This window comes from Myiozetetes cayanensis, unplaced genomic scaffold (genome assembly GCF_022539395.1).
Source record: "Myiozetetes cayanensis isolate MyiCay16 unplaced genomic scaffold, myiCay2020 scf19, whole genome shotgun sequence".
Lineage (NCBI taxonomy): Eukaryota > Metazoa > Chordata > Aves > Passeriformes > Tyrannidae > Myiozetetes > Myiozetetes cayanensis.
In genome coordinates, this window is record NW_026087400.1 from 13,403,203 (window position 1) to 13,419,710 (window position 16,508).

Genomic DNA, 16,508 nt, shown 5'->3' on the forward strand with positions numbered 1-16,508 from the left:
GCAGGAGCATTCAACTAATATAATTTATTTCCACAGTGCCACTCTGCTTTGTTGTGCCTTGGGAATGCCAAAATTCCATACCTTGCTGCTTTGACGTTCTGTACAACGCAGCAACACGTGCTCAGTACACATTATTTAGGAACCTACTATGCAAAATCAGTCACAGAGCCACTGTCTTACCTGTAGCGTCCTTTTTAAAAAAATAAATTCAACTCAAACTTCCAATTTTTCATTCCACTGAAGTTGCTAGAACAGAGAACAGAGAGTCTGCTAAAGCTAAAGTCCATTTTGTCTCCTTCTTTTCAGAATGGCACATTTCAAATGTATTTTATGTTGTATCTGTAATTATCCATTAGAAAAGAAATATGTCTGGATCGGTCTTGTAATGATTTGTTGAATTTTTAGGTTATTTTCTGCTGAATTTATTTAAATAATCACCTAAAGAGACAGTAGAGTAGGGGATGTGAACTCTTGTTTGTGCTTTAAGCTGATTAGTATAAGGTCAGTGTTTAAAATGTTATTTCCACTTTTGAGCTCCTGAGAACAAGGCCAGAAGCTCCCTGTGTGTGTCAGAACAGGTTGTAAGACAAGTCATCAATATTCCCATCCCCTGCTAGGTGCTTCCTGTGGCATGTTCCTTGGCAAAATAAGGAAATATCAGGACTGTTCTGTCCTGACAGGAGGGTGCAGCCAGGTGGGGGTCAGTCTCTTCTCCCAGGTAACAAGTGACAGGATGAGAGGAAATGGCCTCATGTTGTGCCAGAGGAGGTTTAGATTGGATATTAGGGGAAATTTCTTTACAGAAAGGGTGTGAGCCACTGGAACTAGTGGAGTCACCATCCCTGGAAATGTTCAAAAAACATGTGAATGGGGCACTTGAGGACACGGTTTAGTGGTGAACACAGTGCTGGGATAATGGTTGGACTCCATGGTCTCAAAGGTCTTTTCCAACAATAATGATTCTGTGATTCCATGATCCTTCACGTCCTGCTCCAGGTGCTGGTTTGCAGTGGGTGGTGAACAGCCTCTCGTCTGGGAGTGACTCTCCTGACACTGTTCCTGGGGAAACTCATGTCTGGTTAACCAGGTCATTACCTTCAAGGCCCCTTCAAAGCCTGAGGGAAGGTCTCTTGATCACCCAAAGACAGACCAGATGATTTAGGCTGGAGACAGCCTCAAGGATCTGGGTCATCCCAGATCTCACTGAGGATGTGTCAGCCTCACACATCTTCTGTGCAGCTCAGAGGAGAGCTCCCAGTCAGTGTACATGGTGCCTCCCACGTGGGCTGAGGTGCAAGGCAGTTGTGAAACCACACCAACCCCTGGCCAAGGAACTGGACAACTCCAGCTCTGGCAGCCTGGGACTAGCAGGACACAGTGTCTGTGAGCAAACAGTACCTTCATAACCTCCCTCCCTGTCCCCAGTGGCAGCCCCCAGGGATCCTTGGAACCTCCCTGTGTGTGTGGGATGGCTTGTGAGGGAACAGCAGAGAGACCAGTGGAGAATCTCTGTGTGGTGACGCTGCACTGAGTGGGACCACCAGAGCAAGCTTTGCTGTGGTGCAGGACCTGGAAACGTGAAGTGTAGGAGTGATCTCTGACAGTGTCCTCTTGGACATGGAGAGGGAATAGAGTAACATCCAAGACCTCATCTACAGAAGTTGCAAGATCTGGGACTTCTGGATCCGTGCCCCGTGTTGCTGTGTGTGCTCTAGGAGGAGAAGGGGAGGAAAATGCTTGGTACTGGAGCTGGAGGGATGTGCCCTGGTGCCACATCTCTGGCACGTTGCAGAGATACAAGCCCCCTTCTCTGCGTTGCATCACTCCATTTGCACCTTTCCTGCTGTCTGGAGGCTCTGTTGGACCCAGCAAGAAACACCAGACTCCACCTCTGGGGCATCCACAGAGCCTCACCTGCCCTGTGCCAGGTCTTCATTCCTGTTCCTCTGAAAAACAGGGAGGGAGTAACTGCCTGGGTCCCTGTGCTGCCCTTGGGCTCCACCTGACACCTGGAGGACTCTGCCAAAGGAGAGGCTGAGAGGGGGCCCATCTCTCTTGGGAGGTTTCTCAGCTGGTGGAGAAGACTGCTGTGTGTCGTGGCTGGGCAGGAAATATTTGTCCCATCCTACAGATCTTTCTGAGCACAGGAAAATGTTCTGGTTTGCAGTGGAGCAGATGTCAGGCTTCTGAAAGCTTTTCCAGAGGGGAACTGGGCAAAGTGCTGATGAGTTTGTCAAGTGAGCGAGGGAAATGAGTCCTTCCTGGGCTTGGAGTATTGTGGACAGGCTCTTGTCCCTGAGGTAGCTTGTTGGCAGCTCTCTCATGTAATATGAACAGGGATTTCTCTGCACTGCCCTGGTGTCCTTAGAGCAGCTAGGTGGGTTTCTCTCACTCTCCTTGGCTCATTTGGATCATCTGTCATGGTCTGAGACTGAAGAGCTTTGCCTGTGTACCTGGACCGGTTCAGTCCCTCAGAAACACGCAGGCAGCTCAGCTTTTTACTGCCAGAAACCTCCTGTGTGTTACTCAAAGCATGACTGTAGCCTGGCCGATGGTTTTGTTCTTGGAGTGAGTATTAAGAAGAGAAATGCTGGCCTTGTGTTTGCTGGTGGATGGTTCTCTCCCTCGAGCTGGCCCAAAGGCTCCTGTGTGCTGGCAGGCTCGGGGAGCCGCTGGCTGTGACACACCGAGCCTCACAAGGTGCTGAGCCTCCAGGCAGGTGCTGTGCAGTTGAGGGAACACTCTGTCAATAGCCAGGAGGACAGTACAATTATGTTTTGTCCTCAACTATCGACACAGTGGCTCCTAAATGCCTCCTCTCTCTGTGTTATCTTCACAGGTCACCTTGGTATTCAGATGGTCTGCGACAGAGGAAGCATGAAGGGAGGAGGCAAAGTGCCAGTGGCGGGAGTCACACTCTGAAGGTGATCTGCTGTGACCCAAAAGCTTTCTGACATTCTTTGCCTTAGTTCTGATAGAGAGGAAGAAAGTCTTCTTCTCCACGCAGTGTCTGTAAAGTCCCAGAAAGTTGCTTCCCTCTGGAATGCAGAGTGTCCAGCTCCAGGAGGTTTCTCACCTGCTTCCTGTGTGGAAGTGGCTGCAGGTGCAGTCCCAGGGGTGGGTTTGTCTCTGGTGCTGGGGTCACACCTGCTAATGAGGTGACTGGGTTCAGGCCCCGTTGCAGACCCGTGCAATAACCTCTCTCACTTAGTTTTTTTCTCAATGAGATTTTTTTCCCTCTGACTGTTTCTCTGGAGTTGCTTGGAAGTGTAGTGGCAGAGGCTGTGATTCCTGTGCTGCCTGGTCAGTTATGTCAGTGGGGGGTGTGACCAGGCCCTGTAATAATTACCACAGTGCCAGCATCTCTGAAGTGACTCTTTGGTCGCATGTTCATCTCTGCTGTTAATAATAAACCTGTTACATCTGTTCACACGTTCATCTCTGCTGTTAATAATAAACCTGTTACATCCTGCCTTGAGCTGCTTTGGAGGCAGATTGCTGGGATGAGATTCTGGAGATAGGAATGACTGGTGAACTAATGGACCCTAATGGATAGGGTCTGTTCCTTCTGCTTTCGTGCCAGGTTGTCTCTGCATTGCCTTTGATCTTAGGAGGGAGCATCTTTCTCCACCAAGGGACAGGCTGTGCTTCTGCTTTCCCCCCGCCCTCAACTGTACACAAATTCTGCCTGCACAGGGCTTGACCTCGAGGATTCCCACGTTGTCCGTGTGCTCCTCTGCTCTTTGCATGTGCACAGCTGTAGGATCATCTCCTGCCTTTAGCCACACTCAGTGACAAAGTGAAGGGAGCAACTAAAAATGTGTAAGCATTTAATCCTCTTAAGTGTAAGCACGAGAGGAGACAAGCCTGTAATCAGAGTAAATTAGAGGCCCAGAACACATGAAAACAAGAAAAGAAGCAAAGTATAGCAAGGAAACATCCATGGCTGGCAGGGACATATTGTAATAGGAATATTTTACAGAATCACAAAATATGCTGAGTTGGAAGGGACCCACAAGGACCATCCAGTCCAGCTCCTGGCCCTGCACAGGACCATCCCCAAGAGTCACCCCCTGTGCCCCAGAGGATCCTCCAAACCCTCCCGGAGCTCTGGCAGCCTTGGGGCTGTGCCCACTGCCCTGGGGAGCCTGTTCAGTGCCAACCACCCTCTGGGGGAAGAACCTTTTCCTGAGATCCACCCTGACCCTGCCCTGACACAGCTCCAGCCATTCCCTGGGTGCTGTCCCTCAGTCTCCTCTTCTCCAGCTGAACACACCAAGTGCCCTCAGTGTCCTCACACGGCTTCAAATCAAGGCCCTTCCCCATCTCCGTTGCCTCCTCTGGACACTCCCTGATGGCTGAACATCTTCCTTATCCTGTGTCCCCCCAAACTGCCCCAGTATTCAAGGTGAGGCCGCCCCGGTGCAGAGCAGGAAATGAAATATTTGGAGTGAAATGACCAAGTCTGCATCCAGGCAGGTGGCAGACCAGCTGCAGTGTGTGTGGGAAGCCGTGCCAGGGCCAGGCCCCTCCTTCAGAGCAGGTTTGCCAAGGCTGGTCTGGCTGTGAGTAGGTACAGTGTGTCCCTTGCTGGGCCTGTCATGGGATCTCCCCGCTGCTCTGTCAGATGTTTCCATCAGCGCACATCCCTGGTTCCTGGGAATCCTTGCTGCTGGGCACCATCCTGACCATTGCTCCTGCTTGGCAGCTCTCTGTGCACTGTTTCAGTGGCATCTTGGAGCTAATTAAAACCTTTGCACTGGTCCCCTGGATGGCAGGTGATCTTTGAACCTTCCTCTTTTCTGCAGGAGGCTCTGATGGGCTTTGGGCACTGAAGATGAATGTGAGAGCTGTGCAGCACTGCTGTCCTGCAGCAGGGCAGGGCAGGCTGTAACTGGGTACACCAGTGGGCCTCACCTGTGCAGAGACAGTGAATCTTTAGTAACTCCACTCATGCAGGAGATGTTACATTTCCAGCATATGAACATAACACTGTAGTCCCTGTTCTGCACCTTACTGCCAGATTCTCTCTTTGTGACCTAGCAGACACATTCATCAATTTTCTTTTTGGATGCTGCTCCTATCTCAACCCTTTTTCTTTAGAATAGAGGGAGAAAGGATTAATGCCATGTCTCCATCTTACTGCTCATGGTCATCTCTGTAAAACTCTATTCTTGCTCTCTTCTCCTCTCAAATTGGGGAGTTTTTTGGCTTGTTATTTTTGGAAGTCCAGAACTGCCACTGATTTGAGTATCTCCATCTATTTGCTGTGCCTGAGAAGCAGAATCACCCCAGCTTCACTCCCTTTGGAACTCTGTGCCTCTCCAGCGAGCAGTTTGAGTACAGTGACTTGTTGGATCCCTCCCAGACAGTTCCTTGGACAGAGAGGTGCCTCTCAGCGCTGCAGAGTGCACAGCTCTCCCTGCTCAAGGGCAGCTGGGCCCTTGGAGTCCTCCTTACAAACCCTGCTGTGAACCTGCTGCCTCCCAGCACACAGGGATCAGTGCTGGGCCTGGTGGCACTGTTCTGCAAGCTAACAAATAGCTGCCTGGTGAAATTGTTCCTCTGTATCAGTTAAACTGACCACCACAGAGGCTTTTCTCAGCCATCTGTGGCAGCAGAAACGCATCTCAGGTTTGGTCAGTGCACAGCAGTGTTGGCCTTTTGCAAAGGGGAGGGAACAAAGAACTACAGCTCCTTTGTGTTTCTGTAGCAATGTGCTAGAGCTGATCCTTGTGTCAGCCTGTGGGCAGGGGAATCCTATCCTGTAGGACAGGCATTCAAGTTTTTCCAGTGTTATTTACCAAACACATCCCCTCAAGGCCATGGGGAAGGCAGCACAAGAGTGCTGTTGTTTAATGAGAGACTGCAGTGTGCAGTAAATCACTGCTTCTTGTCCCCTTGCTTAGATCCCAACTAGCTTATCTTTACTTAATGCAAGACTTTCCTGTCTTCACCAAGCCTGTAAATTGTTGGCTTTCAGACTTCACTTACTCAGTTACTGTCACTGGCACCAATATTTGGCAGCCAAAACAGGTTGCTGACTTCCTGCTCTTTGGTTCCCCAAAGCAGGAGCTGAATGCTGGTCCCTCCTCCCGTCTGAACAACCCAGAACCCTGGCTGGCTTTGGGCAAGGTCTGTCTGGGACCTCCTTCCCCATTCCCAGCCTTTCCTCTGCAGCTTGGCCCACTGTACCAGCTCAGTCCTGCATCCATAAGCTTTGCAGATGCACCAGGCACCCAGCTGTGTGAGCAAACAAGAATAGTACGAGGACATCTGGAGATAAATGTGTGCAAATGTCTCTGCAGAGACATTTTGAGGTAAAAATGAGTCAAACAGCAGTGGACATGGTGGGAAAACATTGGAGCTAAAACCTGAGATGACCTCTAGGGGAGACCATGAACATTTTAAGGTAAACAGATGCAACCAGTAGTGGACAGGTAGGGAAAGTTTTTGAGTTAAAAATGTAGCAAGAGAATGAAAATATTGAGATGAACTTAGGTAATCAGTAATGGACAGTTTGGGAAAATATTGGGGGTAAAATCTGAGGTATTGTGTAGAGGAGAGAAAGAATGTAAGGGCAGGGTATTTCTCCAAAAGCACCTCCTCTGATGCACCCCCACTTGGGGAAAATGCCCAGATCATTAGCAGTAGCAATATCAGAGTTTGGGAATTTTATGGTCTGCTAGGTTACGGAATGGGCACTGATCAGCTAAGAATGGAAAGGATGAGCAATAACAGTATCAGTATAACATTTTTATTCATTTCATGTAGACAGCTTCCCAAGGGTAATTATCAACTGAGAATCCTCATCTAAAGCAATATTTGATGTCTTTTATTAAAGCTCTGGAATAAGGTAAATGAAAATAGTTGCTAATCAAAATTGCACGTGGCACAAAATATCACACTATGAGGACAAGTTACCTTCAAGAAATATAAAGGTCCATTAGAAAAGCTTTAGAAAAGAGGTCTGTCTCGAGATCCAAAAGCCATTGCAGCAACAGACCAAAGGAACTGCTCTATAAATAGCAATTCTCATTAAGGAGAATGTTAAAAGCATCCCCATGAAGGTCTATAAATGATTAAATGTTGAGCCACTAGAGATAAGAAAGAAAACACTGAAGCTAAAGCTGCACAAACTGAGGCAAAGGCACAGACTTTAGCAGTGACAGGGGTTAATAATTAGCACAGTTTGCTGTGCATTATAAAGGATTTTCTGCACTTGAAATTTGGAAAATGTGCTGTATCTGCCCCAGAAACACTGGGCCCATTGCAGGAATCACAGGTGAAGGTTTCTGGCCTGGCACTGCAGAAAGTGGGACTGTATCATCCAAGGGGTACTGTGTGAACATAAAATCTGTGAAACCCAGACACAAGATTCCTACTGTTACATCCTTATTAGCAATTTATAGAATGGCTTTCTCTGATGAGTTCTTTGTCACTGGTTATGAGGATTTTCACTAACCCAGTCACCCTTCCAGGATGTGTTAAGCACTGATTCATTCCAGGAACCCGTTGAGAATGGAATGTTAAATTACCATGAGGACTTGGGCACCTAACCCCATCCTTTGGGGCTGCATAGTTAAAAATGTTCCTGTACAAAAGTCCTCTTCTAACCCCACGGGTGTGTGGCCTCCATGGGTATCTCAGTCCTTCCTCATAAATCCCTTCCCTGGCTATGAGCAAGCACCTGCCTTGGGGTAACCCTTGCTGTGGGGATGAGCTTTGTGCAGGGCAGGTGTGCAGTGACCCCAGCTGGGCTGTGCTGAACCCCCAGCCTGACTCTGGAACAGCAGCTGTGACAGCCAGCCCCAGTTCCACCCACAGCTGGGGGTTTGTCCTGCAGGGTCGGAATGAGGTTGAAACCACAACCCCTGCAAATAAACAATCCTCAGATATAAAACTCACCAAAACCCCTGGCCTCTGCTTACTGCCATATTAACTTGTGGCCTTCTCAGAGAAGCAACAAGAAATCAGTGACTCTCTGAATGAGATTTGGTCCAGACTTTACCACTGTTAATGAAATTGTCCTCTGGCAGAGGCAGTTTAAGAGCAGACTCCGGTCTAACCCACTTGTATTTTTATAGCTCTGTCCATTCCTGCAGCCTTTAAAATCCAGAGCTGAGCTGGGGAAGGATTGAAAGGGAGATCTGTGCTGGGAGGGCATCACTTCAGTGAGAGCAAGGTCCTTGTCACAGCTGTGTGTCAGGGAGCTCTGAAAGCACTGATTGGTGACTGAATTGTGATAAAGTAATTGCTCTCCAATTTCCAAACTCCCTGCAATTCCCCTTCAGTGTAGCATTGATTTTCTGGTTTTGCATTGGGTTTGGGGGGGGTTCTTGGTGCCTTTTTTATGGTTTACTAAACATTTCTTTTCAAGGCTTATCACCTTTTATTTCAGCTGGGAACATGACTTGGTGTGGCTCCTCCTTCCTTTTAGCTCCAGCCTCCTTGGGAAGACCTACAAAAACATTCTGTCTTTATTCAGTTCTTGTCCTGTTTTGTCATCTGTTTTGGGACATCTTTCACGTGTGGATGCATCTCGTTCTGCTCCCCATTTCTAGGGAACGAGCTCTGCATCAGGAGTGTGTAAATCCCTGGCAGTGCTATCCAGCCACCCTGGTGCCTTTTTAAAGCTTACAAGGGAAGCACAGAAAAGCCAAACTTGTCCACTTGGCTGAATGTTTTCCTTTTCACTTCTAGGTCCTCCCATTGAGCCCCTGGAGCCAACCAGGCCTTTACCAACTCTTCCTGTTCGCAGAATTCACTCGACTTCGGAAAGGAAACACGAGAGACAGCCACGACCCCCCAGCCCTCCTCTGGGTGACAGGCCAGCTCTCCCTGGCTCCAAACCGAACATCTGTGATGGCAACTTCAACACTGTGGCTCTCTTTAGAGGAGAAATGTTTGTTTTCAAGGTAACTGTAAACTTACCCGTGAGTCATCCTTTAATTTTATCACTGGAAAAGGTTAATAAGAGTGTTTGGTAGGGAGATTTGAAATGTCTGTGAAAATGGCTCCGTTCCTCTGAGGCTGATGAATGAGCAATATTAGAAGCAAATGTAGGCAGTTTGGCTCTGTAATATTTGGAATCTGTGCCTGGTGGGATTCACAAAATGCCTGGGCAGCCTTGCCCAAGTGACACTGTGGAATTGTGGAGGTTGCCCAGGGAAAGCCTCCAGCACCTCCTGTGCCCACCCTCAATCCACCTGCAGACCACCTACAAACCAGCTCAATCCATCCACAGACCACCTCAAAAATCCACCTCAAACCAGCTCAATCCATCTGAAAACCCAGCTCAATCCACCTCAAAACCATCTCAGTGCACTCACAGACCACTTTTAAAATCCACCTCAAGACCAGCTCAATCCACTCTTAAACCATCAGCAGTTCAAAATGTGAACTGGGTGCACTGGTAGAGAATTCAGGCACCATCCAGCCTGAGAGGAGCCTCCTGTAAAGCCATAAAGCAATACCAGTACCTACCCACAGTTAATCACAGAACCCTGGAGTGGTTTGGGCTGGGAGGGGCCTTACAGACCATCTCACTCCACCTCCTGCCACGGGCAGGGACACCTTCAAATGGATCAGATTGCTCCAAGCCCCATCCCAGCTGTCCTGGAACACATCCAGGGATGGGGCAGCCACAGCTTCTCTGGGCAGAAAGCCTCGTTGTCCTGAAAGTGACCTGCATGGATCCAGGGCTGCAGGAGTGCTCAGCCTGCCTCAAGCTCCTGGGCAGTTTGATTCAACCTTCCTTGTAAACTACAGCTGCAGAAGAAGGAGAGGCTTTGCTCATGAACCCGTTAGAGTGCCCTGAATATGGACATCCATGGTCCCATTCCCAAAACAGCAGTAGCTTTCACTGTGTCCAGTGGGTATGAATGTGGAGAGGGATATATTGAAGGTCATTAAATGGACAAACCACATCAGTTGCAGAAAATTCCTGAACTGAAATTAGCTGAAGGCTGGGATAGTACCTGGGAGAAGTCTCACAGGTTCTGTCCTGCTTGTTAAAGCATCCACTGTAGCTTTAACTACTGATCTCATACCTGAAGGGATATTTAGTAACTCCTTTGTGCCTTTAGACCTTATGTGTTTCACACACTCACCAGGTACTGTTCAGGCTGTCCTGGGCTCGGAGAGCACCACCCGCACCAGGACAAGTGTGACACCTAGGTGACAGGACATGCAAGGGTCACAATGCTTATAACTTTGGAGTCACTTCCCCCTGCTCCTTTTCCCTCTTTTTTCCACCCTTTCTCACAGCACCAGCAACCAATTCCTCGCTTTTTGGGCTGCCGTCTCCCCCACGGGGCACTTCGCTCTCTGGAGACAGGGCTGGGTTGGAGCTGTCGCAGGACATCCATCTGTAATGGGGCCTGGGCAGGGATTAGGGGTGCTGGATGCCCAGCAAGACGAAAATGCTCGTTCTGAAGAGGCTTCTGGTTTTCCCAGGATCGCTGGTTCTGGCGGCTGCGCAACAACCGCGTGCAGGAGGGGTACCCCATGCAGATCGAGCAGTTCTGGAAGGGCCTCCCCGCCAAGATCGACGCGGCCTACGAGCGCTCTGATGGCAAATTTGTTTTCTTCAAAGGTACAGTACAGCTCAGGACCAGCCAGCCCCTCCTGCCTCGCCCCACACGCTGCTTCGGTGGCTTGAAGATGGGGAAAAACAGGGACGCCGCACCCTTGGCCTTTTCCAAGGGGGCACTTCAAGCAGCCACTCATCCTTAAAATATAGTTTAGTGTGGGCTGGCCTTGCCAGGACAATCTCTGTAGAGAGCTAATATCAATTAAGGGAAGTTGGCTTTCATGTGATGGCAAGAAACAGATCCTCTTTCCCAGGGAGTGTCAGTCTCCTGCCTGTCTCCTTGAACACATTTCAGCAGAGCACTGGGGCCTCTCCAGGTACAGGGTGCTCCCAAATCACATTTCTGGACAGTTGTCTCCTAAAGAGACAAAATGACCACCTTGTGCTGGGGCCCCTCTTTAGCCCTGGCACTGTGACAGGGTCTGAACAGGATCCTGTAACTCGAGAGCAAGCTGTGAGCAAGGAAGAGTGGCTGGAAAACATCAGCCCTGCTGGTAGGAAACCACAGTACCTGGGCTTCTGAATTTGTGTCTGCAGCTTCAGCACCTCAGCTCACTAAACTGTATTAAAACTTGAGAAGGCTCAGGGAAAGGCAACAGAAATTACTGAAAAGTTTGGGCTGACCTGGAAGGAACACCTCAGCCTGAGTGAGGGATGGCAGACAGGGGATGAGAGGAGTCTTTGAGATCATGACTGGCATGAGAAGGTAAATGGAAAAGGGTTGTTCAACATTTCTTCTGAAACAAGAGTTGAGGAGCAGCGAATGAAATCAGGTTTCAGGTTCAAAAGGAAGTGGAGGAGCAGCTTTTTCACAGGTTACAGTTCAGGCTGGAAGCCCTCAGCATGCTGTGGTTCTGTGGCTGTTCAATGTCTGTATCGATTCAACTCCTAACCGGGCAAATCTGTTTGTTGTTTGTGTCCCCCCCGATCTCTAGGAGATAAGTACTGGGTTTTTAAGGAAGTGACAGCAGAGCCAGGCTACCCCCACAGCCTGGTGGAGCTGGGGAACTGCCTGCCCCGGGAGGGCATCGACACGGCCCTGCGCTGGGAGCCCGTGGGCAAAACCTACTTCTTCAAAGGGGACAGGTACTGGAGGTACAACGAGGACAAGAGAGCAACGGACCCAGGATACCCAAAGCCCATCACCGTGTGGAGAGGAATCCCTCAGGCTCCTCAGGGAGCTTTCATCAGCAAGGAAGGCTGTATGTACCTGCATCATTACCTGTTAGATCAGTATCAGCTTGTGCTGGGAGCTGGGCTGTTGGCTGTGGGCTGTTTCAAGTATTTCCTGATACAGCACTCGAGTCTCAGAAGCACTGGGGTCCCTGGGCCCTGTGAGCAGCAGCACTCTGAGGTGGTTCCTGACCCTCATCCCAACCCATGCACATCCTTGGCTGTCAAACCACATTATCACATTGCCATGGATGAATGGGACCTTTTCTGCCACAACAGCCCCTACCCAGGTTTTCCTGGGCCCTGGTTGTGAGGGTGCTGTAACCTGCATTCCCTCCTGATTTCTCACCAGGACCTGGCTCAGGCTCTCTGTGACATGCCCCAGCCTGTCTGATGTTGGCAGTGAGCCTCAAAGTTATGCTCCCAGTAGGGGCTTAGACCTCCAGAGGCTCCTTCCAACACATTTCTTTCTCTAATTTGAAGATCTCTTCCTCTTCTTCCAGTTAGGGAAAGAGCTAACAGAGGGGGCTTGTGCCATTGAGGCTGTTTAAATTTGGGGCTGTGGTGTGAGAGCAGGGCTGGGCTGGGCCAGGCTGGAGGATGGCAGTGAGAACCAGCCAAGCTGGGGGACAGTGCAGGAGCACCAATAGTTTTCACCACAGCTCCCTTCTCCTGTTTTCTTTAATTTTTTCCTAATCATTTGAGATTAGAAAAGGAGTCTGGGGAGAGGGGGTAATTCAGACAACACACAGCATAAAGCATCACCCTTTTATTAGCAGCAGGACAGGACTGGTCCTCAACACTGGCCAAATATTCTGGATTTTGTGGCCAAAAGGAGTCATCTTACTCAGCATCTGCTCCCTGAGGCTGGGTGAATAGAAACCTGAAATGTTCCTCCAAACACACCCAGGCGCACACTGGCACTCTGAGATGTTGTTATTTACTTGGTAATGACAAGCACACATTTACAGATGTTTTAGTAAAAAATAACTCACTGCAGCACACTTCTTTGAACTTAGTGGGTTTTTTTTTTTTTTAATTCCCTGGTTATCTTGGTCGGGGGGAATGGTGTTCCATGGGCAACGTTGAACACACAAGCCAGGGTTACGGCTTCTCCTTTAAATCTCAGCTCCAAAACCACCTTCACTTTCCAATGGTTTGGGAGTGCCCTGGATAAATGTGTTTTATTGACCCAGGCAGTGCCCACCTCCCGCTGTTCAGGCTCCCTGAGCATCCTCACACAAGCACAACCCAACTTTGAAACGGTGGAAAATACTCTCTGTTTTGTCTCCTAGTTTACACCTACTTTTACAAAGGGAAGGAGTACTGGAAGTTCGATAACCAGAGGCTGAGCGTGGAGCCAGGCTACCCCAGGTCCATCCTGAAGGACTGGATGGGCTGCAACCAGAAGGATGTTGAACGGAGCAAAGACCGGCGGCTCCCGCACGACGACGTGGACATCATGGTGACCATCAACGACGTGCCCAGCACCGTCAACGCCATCGCGGTGGTGATCCCCTGCATCCTGTCCCTCTGCATCCTCGTCCTGGTCTACACAATCTTCCAGTTCAAAAACAAAGAGGTGCAGCAAAACGTTGTGTACTACAAAAGACCTGTGCAGGAGTGGGTATGACACAGCCCGCTGCACGCTGCGCCTCACGGAGCTGATGAGGACTGTGGACACGCAAAAAAAAAGAGAAAAAAATGCATTGAAAAGCCTACCAAACAAAACTACTTCAGTGACCTACAAGTTTTGGACAGCCTGGGACTGAAATAAGCAGGAAAACTGGAAAACGATCCGGGCAGGCAGCCTTGCAGTGTGGAGCCTCTTTCCTTCGTGCTGCCTCGGTCGCCTGTCGGTCGCAGTGCATCCACAGGCTCGCTCTGCCAGCACCAGAGTCTTCGAGACAGGTTTCAACTGATCTGGGAAACTTCATTCAGTTCCCTGCACCAGTGCCCCCTGTTAAACCCAGCATTCTCCAGTGTAGCTAAACCACCTCTGAACAGAACCATTTTTTTAATAGCTGTCTCATAAATGAATTAAGATCATGAAATCTATGAACGGGAACAATTCAGTGTCATAAGCAGAAGACATTCTGATGCTGAACCATTCTAAAAGATCTTCTTAGTTTATTACAAAATCCAGGGATCTACCTGGATAACGATTTTCCAATACCTGCTGGTCAGATGTTTTGTACATTCATAACTAATCAACGCTGCCACTCAGCACAGTGCACAAGGAACCACCGAGCACTCAAAGAGGTACCGGAGTGCGGAGCAGAAGCTCAAGAAGCACCAAACCAGACACTTGGCAACATCAAACCCTAGACTGGGACAATCTGAAGACAAAGTAATTGGGTTTAAAAAAAAAAAACCAACCAAACACACAAACCAATCATAGGAATACATGTTTTTGTTTTGGGAGCCGCTCATGAAAGAAATATTTAAATGTCATATAAATTGGTTTAAGCTCCCGGCAGCAAGAACCAATGAACCAACGGGTACTGAAATACCAGGAATATGTGTAGACTTAGACTGCACTCTGCCCCTGTTAAGACACCGGGAAAAGATGAGTTGTTGTTCTGTGGCATGTGTAACTAGGTTGTGGAATTTGTACGTTGGGTTTCAGGAGAATGGAAATGTTTGTTTGGAGTGAGGTCGTCATTATATTTTGCTGAAATAGTCAAGGTACAGTAAGAATTAGGCCTGTTTATAAAACTAAATCCAAGCCCTGTAGATGTTACAAACATTGTATGCCTTCGAAATTTGGGGTTTTTTTTGTTTTGCTCACTTCTTCACAGGCAAATATTTGGCAAGGACCAAAGGGAGCATGCCACACAGTAGAATGAGTTCATCACTAGCCACATTTGACAGAGCCATAAAAATCAGGTAAAGGCTAGAAAAATACCTTAACTTCCAGCTAGTGAGTTTCCACGAGTCTCTTCCTACAACAGTTGCTTCTGCTTGTCCCTCTTACAGTCGTGAGCGGTTCAGGATGTTCTGTCCTAACCACAAACTTTTGATTTTCCTGTCAATGCTGATGTTTCTACCACGTTGAGTAAGAGTGGAAGAGCCTCTTGCTGTGCAGTGTCGTGGCAAAGGCCAGCCCTGCACAGAAGTGCCCTCCGTGTCAGCACAGGAACTGCTTTGCACGCTCACCGTGATTCCATGATTCCATGATAATCACGGGATTAGCCTAAGCCCTCTGCCTATAACTGAATGTTATTCAGTGCAAATGAAGTGCAATGCACAGAATGTCCAGTTAGTATAGAAGAAGTACAGCTTTATAATGCCAGCTCTGAAACAAACCCCATGGGACGGCAAACATGCTAAAACTATTCCTAACTACAGTGAGGAATGAAGCAGCAGAGAGATTGTTAGCGTTCTGGATTGCTAATTAGTGCTCAAATATTGCTCTGGTGAAGCAGGATAGACACATAGATACGTCTGGTGAAGCCCACTAGGACTGCATAACACGTGGTCTCAAACTGTATTTTGTCCTCCATAACTGATTTCCATAGCCAAGCTGTTTATTGTGTTTAAACATAAAGTATTACCAACATATTACAAAATAAGTGAGAAGCAAGTAGATGAGAAACTTCGAGTCGTAGTGAAACCTGTGCTAACGTCTCATGATGGGTGAAGGAGTGCAAAGGACCAAAGGAAATGGGAGCTCTAATCAGACACCCCCACGCTACTCCGTGTTGCTCTGTGTACTAGAGGTGTGGTAGGACGCACACCACGGACTCCACAGCCACCTCGGTCTCATCTGTACGCTGCCATCTCTCTGGGGCTGGCACAGCCCAAACCTTTGAGCAACTTCCAACAGCCATCATTAAAAAAAAAAAACAACAAAAAAAAAACAAACAAACAAAAAAGAATTTACAAGTGACAGCGTTGTGTGGGTTTGTTTATATTCTTCGCCTCCTGCCCGAAGGCAGATTTTTGGCCTGTCCAAGGAACAGGCTGTTCAGGCAGCAAAGTGCCCGGTGGGCACAAGCTGAGCCGTGTCCTGAGACAGCTGTGTGTGCCCCAGGGTGCCAGGCCCTGCTCAGCAAGGCAAGCTGTGCTGCCAAAACCCAGCCTGCCTGGAGCTGCTGCTGCTCAGAGCCACAGGAACACCAAGGCTTTGCTGCCTGCTCTGTACCTGCCTCCTGGGGCACAGCCCTGCCTTTCCAGGGCGTGGGGTATTCCTGGAGGTGTTTGGAGGTGGGAACAGCCCCCTGCCAGGTACAGGTGGTGGCACCTGGGGCAAGGGGGCGAGCAGCTGACCCTCTTCCCACAGTGCAACCTCACTCACACCACTGTCATCTCTCTTTTGCCAAGATCAGCCCCTGGGCAGTCCTGGGGTGCCCTGGATCCGGGCACAAACATCCGTATTTGTGTAAGGGACAGCTCCTTAGTATTCCCACAGCTGAGCTCTGTGCTGGGATCCCCTGTTCTGCTGCAGCAGCTGATCAGTGGAGGGTGGACTCACTGCTGCCCATCACCTTGGCCAAAGCCCTCCCTGATCCAGCTCCTGATCCAGCTCCTGTCCCGAGCAGCAGCAGCAGGACACGCTGTCCCCACAGGGGAGCAGGGAACAGCAGAGCTAATTCAAGTCTCATGAGCAAGAGGCTGTTGTAGGTGTGTTCCTGTGATCCCACCCTGTATTTGTCCAGCCATTTGTCCAGCCCAGGGATGCTGGCACAGCGGGACCTGAGAGCAGCCACCTACACACGCTCACTGCACTGCACTCAAC

The 16,508-nt window shown here is 49.2% G+C and overlaps 1 protein-coding gene across 1 annotated transcript in view; it reads left to right on the plus strand.

Moving 5' to 3' along the window:
- MMP24 (matrix metallopeptidase 24) overlaps nucleotides 1–15,659 on the plus strand; it is a 43,276-nt gene extending 27,617 nt beyond the window's left edge. The window contains exons 6-9 of the mRNA XM_050313482.1: nucleotides 8,704–8,918; nucleotides 10,459–10,597; nucleotides 11,530–11,796; nucleotides 13,063–15,659. Of these exons, the coding sequence (XP_050169439.1) occupies nucleotides 8,704–8,918; nucleotides 10,459–10,597; nucleotides 11,530–11,796; nucleotides 13,063–13,400 (959 nt within the window). The 3' untranslated portion in view covers nucleotides 13,401–15,659. The remainder of the gene's footprint in view (nucleotides 1–8,703; nucleotides 8,919–10,458; nucleotides 10,598–11,529; nucleotides 11,797–13,062) is intronic.
- The last annotated feature ends 849 nt before the right edge of the window (nucleotides 15,660–16,508 follow it).